The sequence below is a fragment of the Peromyscus maniculatus genome, chromosome 13, assembly GCF_049852395.1.
Source record: "Peromyscus maniculatus bairdii isolate BWxNUB_F1_BW_parent chromosome 13, HU_Pman_BW_mat_3.1, whole genome shotgun sequence".
Classification (NCBI taxonomy): domain Eukaryota; kingdom Metazoa; phylum Chordata; class Mammalia; order Rodentia; family Cricetidae; genus Peromyscus; species Peromyscus maniculatus.
Window position 1 is genome coordinate 11989107 of NC_134864.1, and position 14146 is coordinate 12003252.

Below are 14146 nucleotides of genomic sequence, written 5' to 3' on the forward strand. Positions count from 1 at the left end.
TAGAGGACAGGTATAGCCACGAGCTACATGGCAATACATAGATTAATAGAAATTGGTTAATTTAAATGTAAGAGTTAGCTAGTAACAAGCCTGAGCTATCATCTGAGCATTATAGTTTATATTTAGCCTCTGAGTTGGTTATTTGGGACTGGGCAGTCAGGACAGGAAATGTCTGTTTACAGTGAGGTCCCTGTTAGATGTCTAAGTAGTGTTAATGGGCCTTTGGTTACATAGGCTGGGACCCCTATACTGAAGATGTGCAGAAAGCTATTATCGGATGAAATTGCCCAGGGTCTGCATGTGACTAGAAAATAAGAGAAGCCAGGGAGGGAGCCCAAGTCTGCTGGTATAGGAGATAGAAGGCCCAAGTGACCTGGATGGCCTCTCTACCTATTTCCCAGAATTATGTAAACAAACATGTGTCACAAAGTGTCATGTCACAAAGTGTCGTGATATGGGTGTGTGGGTAGACATGGGTCTGTGGAAAGAAGACTCAGAGGCACCTTAAGGATGAATTTAGCCTTTTGTGACTGCAGGGGGATCCAGTCTTAAGGACTGCAACCTTTTCCCTTTGTCCAGGGCATTTTTATTTTTCTATATATTTACAGTGTAGCCAGTTGATTTCCACGTTCAAAACAACCTGAAAGAAGCTCCCAGTAATACAATGCCAAGTGCAAATTCCTTGATTCATCATGTACCACAGATTACCGTACCAAGTTTTGCATAGGCCTTTGTATCCTTGAGAGACTCTGAGACAAGATACATATAGGGCAACAAGAGGAACAAAAGGTGTCTGCTAAACAAAAGATGCATTAGAGTTAGGTGCTACTCTCTGGCGCCCAGGCCAGGGGAAGTGGGGGGGGGGGGCAACCACAAACATGCTCCTGGTTCAAAGAAGTACTGGTGACCACAGGAATGGATCGGTTGGTATAGTGCTTGTTTAACAAGCATGAGGATCTGAGCTTTGGTCCTTAGCATCTACATAAAAGTGAAGTGCAGCAGTCTCTACACACATGCGTATGCAGCCTCTCATACACCGCCACACACCCCAAAATAACTAACTGGTTGTGAGGGTGCATGCCTTTAGTTGCAGCATTCAGGAGGCAGAGGTAAGTAGAGCTCTGAGTTTGAGGGCAGCTTGTTCTACATAGTGGGTTCCGGGCCAGCTGTAGCTGTATAGTGAGGCTGTCTCAAAAAATAAAATAAAATACAAGGAGCTGGGAGAGGCAGCACCCGAAGCAGCCAGGCTGTCTGGTTCTTACAAACAGAACCAGCACCTAATGCTTGTGTCTCTAGTGCTCACATGGTTAGTAGTCAGTGAAACAGAGTTAGGACTGTTTTTGTTTTGTTTTTTCGAGACAGGGTTTCCTGTGTAGCTTTTGGAGCCTGTCCTGGAACTCACTCTGTAGACCAGGCTAGCCTTGAATTCACAGAGATCTGCCTGCCTCTTCGTCCCAACTACTGGGATTAAAGACATGCACCGCTGCCCGGCCAGAATTAGGATTGTTGAATTGCCTATCTCTCTACTACAGACTGAGGATACCTAATCCAAATTCAATATCCAAAATAATAACTGCCAGCCTGATGGAAAAACTCCTTACTTGAGCTCGTATCAAAACATAGTCACACACTGGGGATGTAGCTCAGTGGTAGAGTACCTTCCTAGCATTCTCAATGCCTTGTCATCCCCCAAACCACATTATTATTATTATTATTATTATTATTATTATTATTATTATTATTATTATTATTAAATTTTTTTTAAAGGGAGCAGGCAGGGGCTGTAGCTTAGCTGGTAGAGTATTTGGCTACCAGTCACAAAGCCCTCGGTTAACCTCTAGCATTTAGTGAAACCAGGCATGGTATCCTATACCTGTGATTCAGATACTTCCCTGGAGGTGAAGACAGATGGATCAGAAGTTTAAGGTCATCTTTGACTACATAGGGAGTTCTAGACCAACCTCAAATGCATGAAACCCTTTCTACAAACAAATGAAAGACATGAAATTCCCAGACTCTTTCTGCCAGGTGTTAGTGTGTGCCTGTAATCCCAGTACTCAAGAGCTGAGGCAGGAAGAGTATAAATTGGAGGCCAGCCTGGGGATCCTACTGAGACCATAGTGTGAAATATTAAGATGTGTTACATTGTTTATTCTGTGGAACATTTGTTTAATGATGCAAAGGTGTGTTGCGTTCTTTTGTGTTGCATTTGTTTAACTCTGTGAAGCTGTGTTACTGTGCCTGTCTAAAACACCTGATTGGTCTAATAAAGAAATGAACGGTCAATAGTGAGGCAGGAGAAAGGATAGGCAGGGCTGGCAGGAAGAGAGAATAAATAGGAGGAGAAATCTGGGAGCAAGAGAGATCAAGGATCCAGAAAAGAAGGGGCCAGCCACCCAGCTACACAGCCAGCTATTGAGTGAGAGTGAAAGTAAGATTACAGAAGTAAGAAAAGGAAAAGCCCAGAGGCAAAAGGTAGACAGGATAATTTAAGAAAAGCTGGCTAGAAACAAGCCAAGCTAAGGCCAAGCATTCATAAGTAATAATAAGCCTCCATGTGTGATTTATTTGGGAAGTGGATGGTCAGGCTCCCCAAAAGAGTAAAGAGTTAAAAAAAACAACCAACAAGACCCTATTTTAAAAACTGGATATGGTAACTTATGCCTATAATCTCTCATCTGAAGAGGTTGAGACAAAAGGATTTCCACTAGTTTGAGGCCAGCCTGGGTTACATAGTCCAGGTTAGTCTGAGCTACAGTGTGAGACTTGTCTCAGCAAAAACAAAACCAACAGCCTATCTAGTGCCTGAGCCTGTGACCCTAGCTACTTAGGGGGCTGAGGCAGGAGGGTCACAAGTTCAAGGCTAGCTTGGCCTACAGAATGAGTTTAAGACTAGCCTGAGCTAACCATTTTTCAAAATAAAGAGTAAAATAAGAGGGATAGAGATGCAGTTCTATGGTAGAATGTCTGCCTAGCATGTGTGAGTCCCCAGCACTGTAAAAACAAACAGGAAAAAACAATTAGATTGTTAAAACCACCATCACATTAAAAGAATTTTATGAAATTACTTTCGGGGGCTGGAGAGGTAGCTTAGCAGATAAAAGAACTTGATGCTCTGTGAGGGGGTGCTGTGGGATGTTCTGTATGGCAAATGTGCTGCTCTGATTGGTTAGTAAATAAAACACTGATTGGCCAGTAGTCAGGCAGGAGGAAGTATAGGCGGGACAAGCAGGAGAAGAATTCTGGGAAGTGGAAGGCTGAGTCAGAGACACTGCTAGCCGCCACCATGACAAGCTGCATGTGAAGATGCCGGTAAGCCACGAGCCATGTGGCAAAGGTATAGATTTATAGAAATGGATTAATTTAAGATATAAGAACAGTTAGCAAGAAGCCTGCCACGGCCATACAGTTTGTAAGCAATATAAGTCTCTGTGTTTACTTGGTTGGGACTGACAGGTGACAAAGATTTGTCCTGACTGTGGGCCAGGCAGGAAAACTCTAGCCACAAGGGGGTCTGGAGTTCAGTTTCCAGCATCCAGCCTCTGTAAGCTTACAGCTTTCTGTAACTTTAGCTCCAGATCTGATGCACACTTCTGGTCTCCACAGGCATTGACACATGTACATGGATGTAGACATACACACACATTTTTAAAAATTGGCTTCAGACTGTGTGTAAGGTGTGTAGATAAAACCTAAATAACTTTCATATTTTAATTTGGGTCATAGTGCTTTTTCTAATGAGGTTTTTTTTCTTGTTTGTTTGTTTTTGGGTTTGTTTGTTTGTTTGTTTGTTTCAAAACAGAGTTTCTCTGTAGCTTTAGCTGACCTGGCACTTGCTCTGTAGACCAGGCTGGACTTGAACTCAGAGACCGGCCTGCCTCTGCCTCCTGAGTGCTGGGATTAAAGGCATGTGCCACCACCCAGCTCTAATGAGACCTTAATTCTGTATATGCAGATGCTCCCAAAATTTAAAATGCTTCTGTCCTGGTTAATGGATGGTAACTTTGAACTCCTAATCCTTCTGCTTCCACCTCCCAAGTGTTCAGATCACAGACTAGGATTGTAAATGGTTCACCAACAAGCCCAGTTTGTGTGGTGCTGGAGATCAAACCAAGGGCTTCCTGTAAACTGTGGAAGCGTTCTACTCATTGAGCTATGTCCCCAGCCTGAGAAATGGGTTTTGATGTAGACATTCTGTCTAGTATATATTAAAGCAGGGTTTCCTAGCTTTTTAAGAGCTAAATTTTTTACTTTCTTCTACATGCAAACTATTATTTTAATCATAAGAATTTTTCAAAGGAAAGAAAGAACCCTTCTGATGAATTTATACTATAAAGTGTAATCTTATCGGTTAAAAAAAAAATCACAAACTTTTGAGATAGGAACTTGTATATCTCAAGCTGGCCTCAAACGCAAATGCTCCTCCTTCTCAGACTCCCCAGTGCTGAGCCATCCTTCTTAGCTTCAAAATATAACAATGAGATTATTGTGGGGCTTTCTTTGGACCTCCAGTTCCCAAATAATGACATGGAAACTTCTTATTAATCTATGTTCTGCCATGTGGCTTGTTACCTCTCCTCCGTACTGTACATCCAATTCCCTCCAAGTCTTGCTGGCTTTATCCACACACATCAGATTCTTCCCGAGTTCCTCTTTCTCCCTGGAAGTCCTGCCTATTCTCTCCTGACTAGCTATTGGCCATTAAGTGCTTTATTAAACTGATCAGAAGGTGCATTAGGCAGAAACACATCTTCACAGTGTACAAAAGATTATTCTACAACATGAGATATATTGGAGTAATCTCTAAGAGAGATCTACTGGCTTTATGTTTTTGTGATTCTCCCCTGCTTAAATGATAGTGTAATTTGTGCTTAAGTAAAAAGGTTAGTTCATTCATTGAACACAAATCTCTATTTTTCTGGCTGTCAGATAAATGATACTAAATCATAGTACTTTTTCTAATTAAACTGTCCTATTATTAAAACACTTTATATTTTCTCTTTCAGTTGTGACCACAGAAGTCCCAGGAAGAGGGTGGGAAAGTCAGATACTAGTGTGCTTGAACAAATGGAAGAGCTCTTTCATAGGTTTCATAGGGCAGAGGATTCTTGGACGCCTTACTTCCCCTGTGTGTTGTCTACTGACAAATTTAACTTACTGCTTGGGGGTTTGGAAACTGTTTTCTCTCTGCCCGGGGTGGCGGTGGGGGGGATGATTCATAATGCTTTGTAAGTGACATGCTTTGGGGTATCAAGACATTGTAACGAGGGCAGTGCAGTTGAACTGAAGAACCTCTGTGGAGAAGTGTAGAGACCAGTTGGTGTCCAGAGGGGAGAGTCCTCGTGCAGGTGGACAGGTTAGTGGATGTGAGCTTAGGTTGTGCACTTGTCTGGGTTCTCATCCCCTTGGACAGAGCTAGTGGTGTCCATTTCTTGGGTGAGGTGATAGAAGCTGAGAGAAGTGTATTGTGTTCTGTATGACTCCACATATGGGCTCTACCTCCAAAAGCAAGCCTCAGTCAGTTGTAATTAGAGCCTGAGTTTGAAAACCTCCTTTTTTTACTTCATATAGATCCAGGTCAGGAATTTCTCTTTCCCGTCACCTTTTCCCTGGATGATGCTTTGTGACTAGCATCTCAGTTGTGTGTGTGTGTGTGTGTGTGTGTGTGTGTGTGTGTGTGTGTGTGTGTGTGTTTCAGTTGGCACTGTGGGTATGCCTGTGTGAGGTGGGGTATCCTGGGGATGGTGGCATGTGTTTTCCTCCTGTCTTCCAGACTAGTGGGATGCCTATCACAACAAAAGGATGGGAGCCTTGATGTACCCTTCTAGTTGGAATCATTGAGGCCATGGAGCCTTAGGTGCTGATTTTCTAAGGTGAAAGGTCAAAGTCACCCGTGCTGGCCCTTGTAACATAGCTGCTTTCTGCTCTAAATGCAGTTACAAGACTGTGTGTGTGTATGTATGTGTGTGTGCATGCTTTCTTTTTTAGACAGTCTTACTGTGTATGCCTGGCTGTCCTGGAACTCACCTGTCTCTGCCTCCAGAGTATTGAGATTAAAGCCATGTGCCACCACACCAGGACTACATGTCTGTCTTGAGCTAAGTTTATTGGGTTAGAATCTGTTTTGGCAAAGAAACACATTTGATTTGAGTCTCCTGTACATTGTTACACTCCCATTTAGGAACAGAATGGATTTCTTTGCACAGAGTATTTCATCATTTCAAGGACTGGAGAAGGCTGGCCCTGTGAAAGTGTGCTTATGGCACTCCTGGTTGGTTCAGAGCTCTAGAGCCCTTACTCCCCAGTCTCACTGTTCCCACTTGATAGTGAGGAAACGGAGACATAGAAGGGATTCTGACCTACGGGGTCACATACTAGCTTTTGGTGGCCTCAGACCCCTGGTTCCACAGCTGGGCCCTTGACGACTACACAGGAGCGAATGCCTTTGAGACTATGACAGACAGACAGTAAACACTGTCCTGACTTGTGGAGGAAGCAGTACGGGGGAAGAATGGGAGACTGGCACAGATGGCCATCTACAGCGAGGCCCGGGGAAAGGGGCGCTCACCTGGTGGAATGTGGGCTTCTGTTGGAGGCTGGCCCTCCCTCCACAGACCGTTGGCATTGCTCTTGCTTCTCGGCTGCTGTGAAGCTGGTGGGAGCTGTGACTGCCTCTTTGTAGTTTTGTTCCCTTCTGGTTTCTTCACCACCAGCCTGGCTCTTGGTTTGTCAGGTTGCACAACCCATAATTTTCATAGTTATGCTGGTAGACTTGGTGATACATTTGAACTTAATAGAGCCCCACTCACTGCTTTCACTTTGAAGCTGGCTTCCCTACCTGTAAAGGTTGCTAATAAACCTAAGAAATTTGCCTGCTCTGCATTTTGCTGCTTTAGACATTAGGGACACGTGTGTTTTGGTTTCTTGAAAATGTGAATGTTAATTTAGCACAAGTTAGCCTTTAGTGACATGTACTGAAGTCACCATATGTAAAGTGGGAGAAATTAAGTTGGTCTTGGGATCACCAAACAGTTTGTTGACGTTGTCTTGAAAGTAGACAGCTAAAATACAGAAGAGCAGAGTTCCAGGACAAGGCCCACTGGCCCTGGCCCCTGCCCTGCTCAGAAAACCTCAGCAGTGCTCCGTTGCTAAGGACTTGTCACTTTGGCTTGTGTTTCTGGGGGTTACATTCCAGTATTTCCCAGCCTGTGACTGTACCCAGTGAAGCCCTCTGGGCATAGTAAAATATGTATGCTTTCATCTCTGTGATCTGCATCCTTAGCCTTGATATTAATGACAGCAGCTGATGGTGATGCCCTTCTGTCTGCCTGCCAGCACCTCATGGGAAATCTTTCATGAAGGCTTCATTGTTGTGTGGCAAAGCAGCCCTGTTATTACCCCATTTTTATGGATGAGTGGTTGTTTATACTCAGAAGTTATATAAATGGCCCAGGAACATATAGCTTGTGAGTTCCCTCGATAGATTTAAACCCTGGCTACCAGGGCTCAGAGGTAATGCCCACCTTTGCCATGTTCTGTCCCGCACAGAAGCTGAATACATGGGCATCCATGTCCACAGTGACAGCAGGTGGTTAGGAGAGTCCTAGTGGGCACCTTCTTCTTGGGGATATAGCTCAGTTGGTGGAGTGATTGCCTAGAATGCATGAAGCGAGCATGAAGTTCAGTTCCCAGCACCACATCAGCTGGGCTGGGGTAGAGGCAGAAGGATCAGGAGTTTAAGGTCATTCTTGGCTACATTTCAAGTTCAAGGACTAGGATACACAAGACCCTGTCCTAAAAGATAAAGCTGGACGCACACCTTTGATTTCAGCGCTTGGGAAGCAGACACAGGTAGATCTCTGTGTGTGGCCAGCCTGGTCTACATATCAAGTTCCAGAACAGTCAGAGCTACGAAGAGAGATGTCTCCAAAAGAAAAAATAAAGAACGTTTTAAGTCTCACATAACTAAGAGCTTACTTTCTTCTTTCTTTCTTTTTTTTACTTGATGGGGGGATCTTTTTGCCTAAAGTTTATCCCCACCATGTCAGCTGTCAGACATTGACTTGGTGACTTGGATTCTGGAGAGCTTACCTGACTCCCATTCCCAGCCTTCGGCAGAGCGACTATTCCACAGGCTGTCTGTCATGCTCGTATATCTATCTGTTCATGTGGCTAATAGGGAAGTGCAGAAACGATCTCAGTATGAAATCAGACCAGTGTGTTTCTCTGGTTTCCACAGCCACATTGACATATGATACTCTCCGGTTTGCTGAATTTGAAGATTTTCCCGAGACCTCAGAGCCTGTTTGGATTCTGGGCAGAAAATACAGCATTTTCACAGGTATTGTCCACTTGGCTCCGATGGCTTCTGCAGAAACCTTGAGCTGGTAATTGTGTGCTGACCCTCACTTTGCTTGTCTTCCTCTTTTAAATGACTAGAAAAGGACGAAATCTTGTCTGATGTGGCATCCAGACTCTGGTTTACATACAGGAGGAACTTTCCAGCCATTGGTGAGTACCCTACTTTTCTTTTTTCCAAATATTTTTTTTTTATTTATTTATTAATTTATTTATTATGTATACAGCATGTATGACTGCAGGTCAGAAGAGGGCACCAGATCTCATTACAGATGGTTGTGAGCCACCATGTGGGTGCTGGGAATTGAACTCAGGACCTCTGGAAGAGCATTCGGTGCTCTTAACCTCTGAGCCATCTCTCCAGCCCTCTTTTTTCCAAATCTTTAATCTTTCATTCTTTTTTTTTTTTTTTTTTTTTTTTTGGTTTTTCGAGATAGGGTTTCTCTGTGTAGCTTTGCGCCTTTCCTGGAACTCACTTGGTAGTCCAGGCTGGCCTCGAACTCACAGAGATCCGCCTGCCTCTGCCTCCCAAGTGCTGGGATTAAAGGCGTGCGCCACCACCGCCCGGCTAATCTTTCAAATGTTTTGGTTCATTTGTTTTTAACCACCTTGTCTTTGTGTATGGGAGTACAGGCACATGTATGGAGGTCAGAGGACAGCCTACAGTTTTGGTCCTCGCCTTCCACCTTGTTTGAGAGAAGGTCTCTTCTTATTCCTCACTGTGTATGTCAGTCTAGCTGGTCCATCTCCAGGGACTCCCCTGTCTCTGCCACCCATCTTCCTGAGGAACTCTGGGGTTCAGAAGTGTGCTGCTGCATTGAGCTTCTAGGAATTGAACTCAGGTCCTTGCATTGGCGTGGCGAGCTCTTGACTCACTGAACTATCTCCCCAGCTTGAGTATCCCGCTTTTCTACAACCTTTGATGAAATACATATGCTTTCTATCTCCTTGTCAGACAGCTGTCACTGGGAATGTAGTCAAGATAAAGGATCATGACAATTTTGTTGTTGTTGTTTGATTGCTTTTGAGACTGGCTCTGTGCTGGTTAGTTTAGTTTGCGTGCTTGTGTTCTTTGTTTATTTTGTTTGTTTGCTTGTTTTCGTTTTTGTTTTTGTTTTTTTGAGACAAGGTTTCTTTGTGTAGCCCTGGCTGTCTTGGAACTGCTCTGAAGACCAGACTGGCCTTCAACTCACAAAGATCTACCTGCCTCTGCCTCCCAAGTGCTGGGATTAAAGGCATGCACTACTAGTGTCAGGCTTTTTTTTTTTTTTTTCCCTTTTCTAAACTTGACACAAGCTGGGATCTTCTGGGAGAAGGGAACCTCAATTGAGAAAATGTCTCCACCAAATTGGCCTGTAAGTATGAGCATTTTCTTTTTTTTTTTTTTAGTTTTTCGAGACAGGGTTTCTCTGTGTAGCTTTGTGCCTTTCCTGGAGCTCACTTGGTAGCCCAGGCTGGCCTCGAACTCACAGAGATCCGCCTGGCTCTGCCTCCCGAGTGCTGGGATTAAAGGCGTGCGCCACCAACGCCCGGCTATGAGCATTTTCTTGATTAATGGTTGATATGGGAGGGTCCAGCCCACTGTGACTGGTACCCCCCCTGAACAGTCTGTAGTTGGCATTTTCTTTGGGCGGCCAACCAGCTCCCAAATAAAGACAAGAGACTTATTATTAATTATGAATGCTCAGCCTTAGCTTAGGCTTGTCCCACTCGTTCTTTTAGCTTAATTTAACCTGTTTCTGTTCATCTACGTTTTGCCTCGGGGCTTTTTACCTTTCTTTCATTCTATATGTCCTACTTTCCTGCTTCCTCTGTGTCTGCCTGGCCCCTGATGTCTCCCTGTCATCTCTTTTTCTTTCTCTCTTGAATCTAAATTCTCCTCCTACTTACTCTCTCTGCCCAGAAGTCCTGCCTATACCTCCTCCCTCGCTATTGGCCATTCAGCTTTTTATTAGACTAATCAGGTGCCTTAGGCAGGCAAGGTAAAATAGCAACACATCTTTACATAATTAAACAAATGCAGCACATCTTTACATAGTTAAACTAATATGGCACAACAGTATTCCTGGGTTGTGTTTTTTTTAAAAAAAACAAAACAAGGTGAGTCTGGGCAGTAGAGGCACACATCTTTAATCCCAGCACTCAGGAGGCAGAGCCAGATGGATCTCTGTGAGTTCCAGGCCAGCCTGGTCTACAGAGCTAGTTCCAGGACAGCTAGGACTGTTACACAGAGAAACCCTGTCTCAAAAAATGAAAAAAAAAAAGAAGTTGCTTTGGTCGTGGTGTTTGATCCCAACAGTAGAACAGTAACTAAGACACAAATCCATATTGAGAGTCTCTTCCCAGGTATCTTAGTGATTTTTCGATTGCCATGACAAAACACCATTACTAAGGTAACTTAGAAAAGAATGTGGGGGCCCAAACATCTTTGCACCCACAAAGCACTAGGGAAGCCAGGAGTGTTAACCACACAGGACATCTCCTCAGTGGAGGAAATAACACACCTGCATTCCACCTGGAAAGCCGGGAGTGTTGTTTCTGTGGAGCCAGACCTCACCCCAATCCCAGGCTCTCCCTCTCTAGACCTTTATCTTTAGCTCCCAGTCGATAGACCCCAACCTTGGGGGAGATATCACATGTGCTTTATGGCCTGCTGACCTCTATATGTCTAGGTCAGACACCACACCAGATCCCAGGTCTTCAAGCTATAGAACCCATCTTCATGGCCACACATACTTTGCAAAGGTCTTTTTTTTTTTTCTTTTTGTTTTTTTGTTTTTTCGAGACAGGGTTTCTCTGTGTAGTTTTGTGCCTTTCCTGGAGCTCACTTGGTAGCCCAGGCTGGCCTCGAACTCACAGAGATCTGCCTGCCTCTGCCTCCCGAGTGCTGGGATTAAAGGTGTGCGCCACCACCGCCCGGCTGTCAAAGGTCTTTTTATTTAGTCACTCCTTAAACTTTATTGTGTACCTGGAATTGGATGATGGTTGCTTAGAAACTTTTCCCCAAATGATGCTGTGTTTAAATATGCTGGCAATAAACTGCCTGGCATGAGACTGGTGAGGTTTGATCTAGCCTGACTAAGACAGACTGAACTGAGTTTTCATTCTCACCTCTTTGTAGTTTGGTTCATTTCCCTGCCTGCCATGATGATTGCAGGGACTCCCATAAAAGAAAGGATCTGATTTAGGGTGCATGGTTCCAGATATCGAGTCTATGACCATCATGGCAGAGAGCATCGTGGCAGGCAGGCAGGCATAGCACTGGAGCTGAGGGCTCAGTTTACATGTAGGAGACAGAAAGAGCTAATGGGAGTGGCATGGGCTTTTGAAATATCAAAGCCTGCCCACAGTGATGAGCCTCTTCCAAAGGCTGCACTCCTAATCCTTCCCAAACAGTTTCGTCAACTGGGGATCAGTGTTCAAACATATAAGCCTGTGGGGACCATTCACTCAAACCACCATACCAGGTGATTGCAGATTGGGTCAAGTTGACAATTAAAATTAGCAATTAGCCGGGCATTAGTGGCACATGCCTATAATCCCAGCACTTGGGAGGCAGAAGCAGGAGGATCCTTGATTTCTAGGCCAGTCTGGTCTACAGAGCTAGTCCAGGACAGGCTCCAAAAGCTACAGAGAAACCCTGTCTCGAAAAACCAAAAAAAAGAAGTTGCTGGGCAATTGTGGCACACACCTTTAATCCCAGCACTCAGGAGGCAGAGGCAGGTGGATCTCTGAGAGTTCGAGGTCAGCCTAGTCTACAAAGGGAGTTCCAGGACAGTCTCCAAAGCTACACAAAGAAACCCTGTCTCGAAAAACCAAAACGAACGAGAGAGAGAGAGAGAGAGAGAGAGAGAGAGAGAGAGAGAGAGAGAGAGAGAGAGAGAGAGAGAGAGAGATTATAAGAGCTAGTGAGACAAGCCTAAGCTAAGGCTGAGCATTCGTAACTAATAAGGAATCTCTGTGTCATGATTTGGGAGCAGGTTGGTGGCCAGAAGAAAAGCTGCTACATTCTACTCCCCAGCAGATATGGATCTTGCATTTCTGAGTACTCAGAGTTACGCTTTGAGATGTAGCAGATATGTGAGGGGGTCAGCTCCTGTGGTATGTGGCTGTCCAAATGACTCCTGTTGCTGGATTCTTGGCCTCTGTTAGACCCTCTGATTGTGACTGCTTCTTGTTCTGTCTTCCACACAGGGGGAACTGGCCCTACCTCAGACACAGGCTGGGGCTGCATGCTTCGGTGTGGACAGATGATCTTTGCCCAGGCCCTGGTATGCCGGCACTTAGGTCGAGGTGAGTCCAGGTGCTTAAATGGGGTCTGTGCAGTAAGGGATGTTTAAAGCACAGAAGCTGGGCATGGTGGTTGGTACACACCCTGGGGAGGCAGAAGCAATTGGATTTCTATGAGTTGGAAGCCAGCCTGGTCTACATAAGAGAGTTCCAGGCCAACCAAGGCTACAAAGCAACCTTGTCTCACAAAAAGCAAAAAGCAAAACAAAAAAAGCTTATCATAGGCAAAACACAGATTTATGGTGCTTTTCTAGCATGCTCAAGGCCCTGGGTTCAACCTCCAGTACCAACAAATTGTGTGTGTGTGTTTCTTTCCAGTGAAAACCATCGGTCCATACTCAGTGCTCATGCCATGGAAAGCCCATTCAGGAGTTCTCTTGCTCTCTGTAGGAAGCTTGCGGTGCTCAACACATTTTTAGCCCTCTTCTTACTTAATATTTTAATTCAGGAGCTCACTGTGTTGTCCAGGCAAGCCTGGAACTTGCAGTTCTCTTCTGTCTTAGTTGGGGTTTCTGTTGCTGTGATAGAACACCATGACCAAAAGCAACTTGGGGAGGAAAGGGTTTCTTTCATCTTAGAACTGTCAGGTCATGCTCTGTCTCTTAAGAGAAGTCAGGGCAGTAATGCAAGGCATGAACCTAAAGCAGGACAGAAGCAGTAGCCATGGAGGAGTGCTGCTGCCTTCTTATGGCTTGTTATTATGCTGCTTCATGTTCTTTGTGGCTTGCTCCACCTGCTTTCTTAGACAGTACAGAACACCTGTCCCGAATTGGCATCACTCAGCTCTCCCACAATAATCATTAATCAAGAAAATGCTCAAAAGATTTGCCTATAGGCCACTTTGTCTATGCATTTTCTCAATTAAGAGTCCCTCTTTCCAAATGACTCTAACTTGTGTCCAGTTGACATAAAACTAACCATGCATCTTGCTTTAGCCTTCCAAGGAACTGGGATTATAGGCCTGAACCACCAGGCCTATAATTTATATAGATATAAATGGTCATTTTTTTTTTTTAGAAATTATCTTCAAAGTACTGAAACAGTTTTCTGTTTTCAGCCTAGATTTGTTTTGATAAGATAGTGTATGCATATTTGAGATTCTGGAGAATTCAACTTTTAACTTTAAAATTTAAAAGGTTCAAAAAATAAAGTCTTGTATACCATCTGAATATTGAGCACTGTGTAAAAGGAAGGCTTCTTACTTGTGTAGTGGTCAAACTGACATTCTGTGTTTTGTTTCTGATAGATTGGAGATGGACTCAACGGGAGAGACAGCCTGGCAGCTACTTCAGTGTCCTCAATGCTTTCCTCGACAGGAAGGACAGCTACTACTCCATCCACCAGATAGGTGGGGGTTAAGTGTGTCCTAGGCATGGCTCTTTGCAGAAGGCAGACTCCTTGGGACTCCCTTGCGAGCTTTCCAAATCTTGCAGAGTTGGAGAATGAGGCTCTAGATCACTCTCTAGCCTGACCCCTGTGAGCTGCTGTCTGTTTTCCA

General features: G+C 44.4%; 1 protein-coding gene across 1 annotated transcript in view; it reads left to right on the forward strand.

Moving 5' to 3' along the window:
* Atg4b (autophagy related 4B cysteine peptidase) overlaps positions 1-14146 on the forward strand; it is a 34727-nt gene that overhangs the window by 6528 nt on the left and 14053 nt on the right. Inside the window, exons 2-5 of the mRNA XM_076549678.1 lie at positions 8240-8341; positions 8440-8511; positions 12553-12651; positions 13895-13996. Of these exons, the coding sequence (XP_076405793.1) occupies positions 8240-8341; positions 8440-8511; positions 12553-12651; positions 13895-13996 (375 nt within the window). The remainder of the gene's footprint in view (positions 1-8239; positions 8342-8439; positions 8512-12552; positions 12652-13894; positions 13997-14146) is intronic.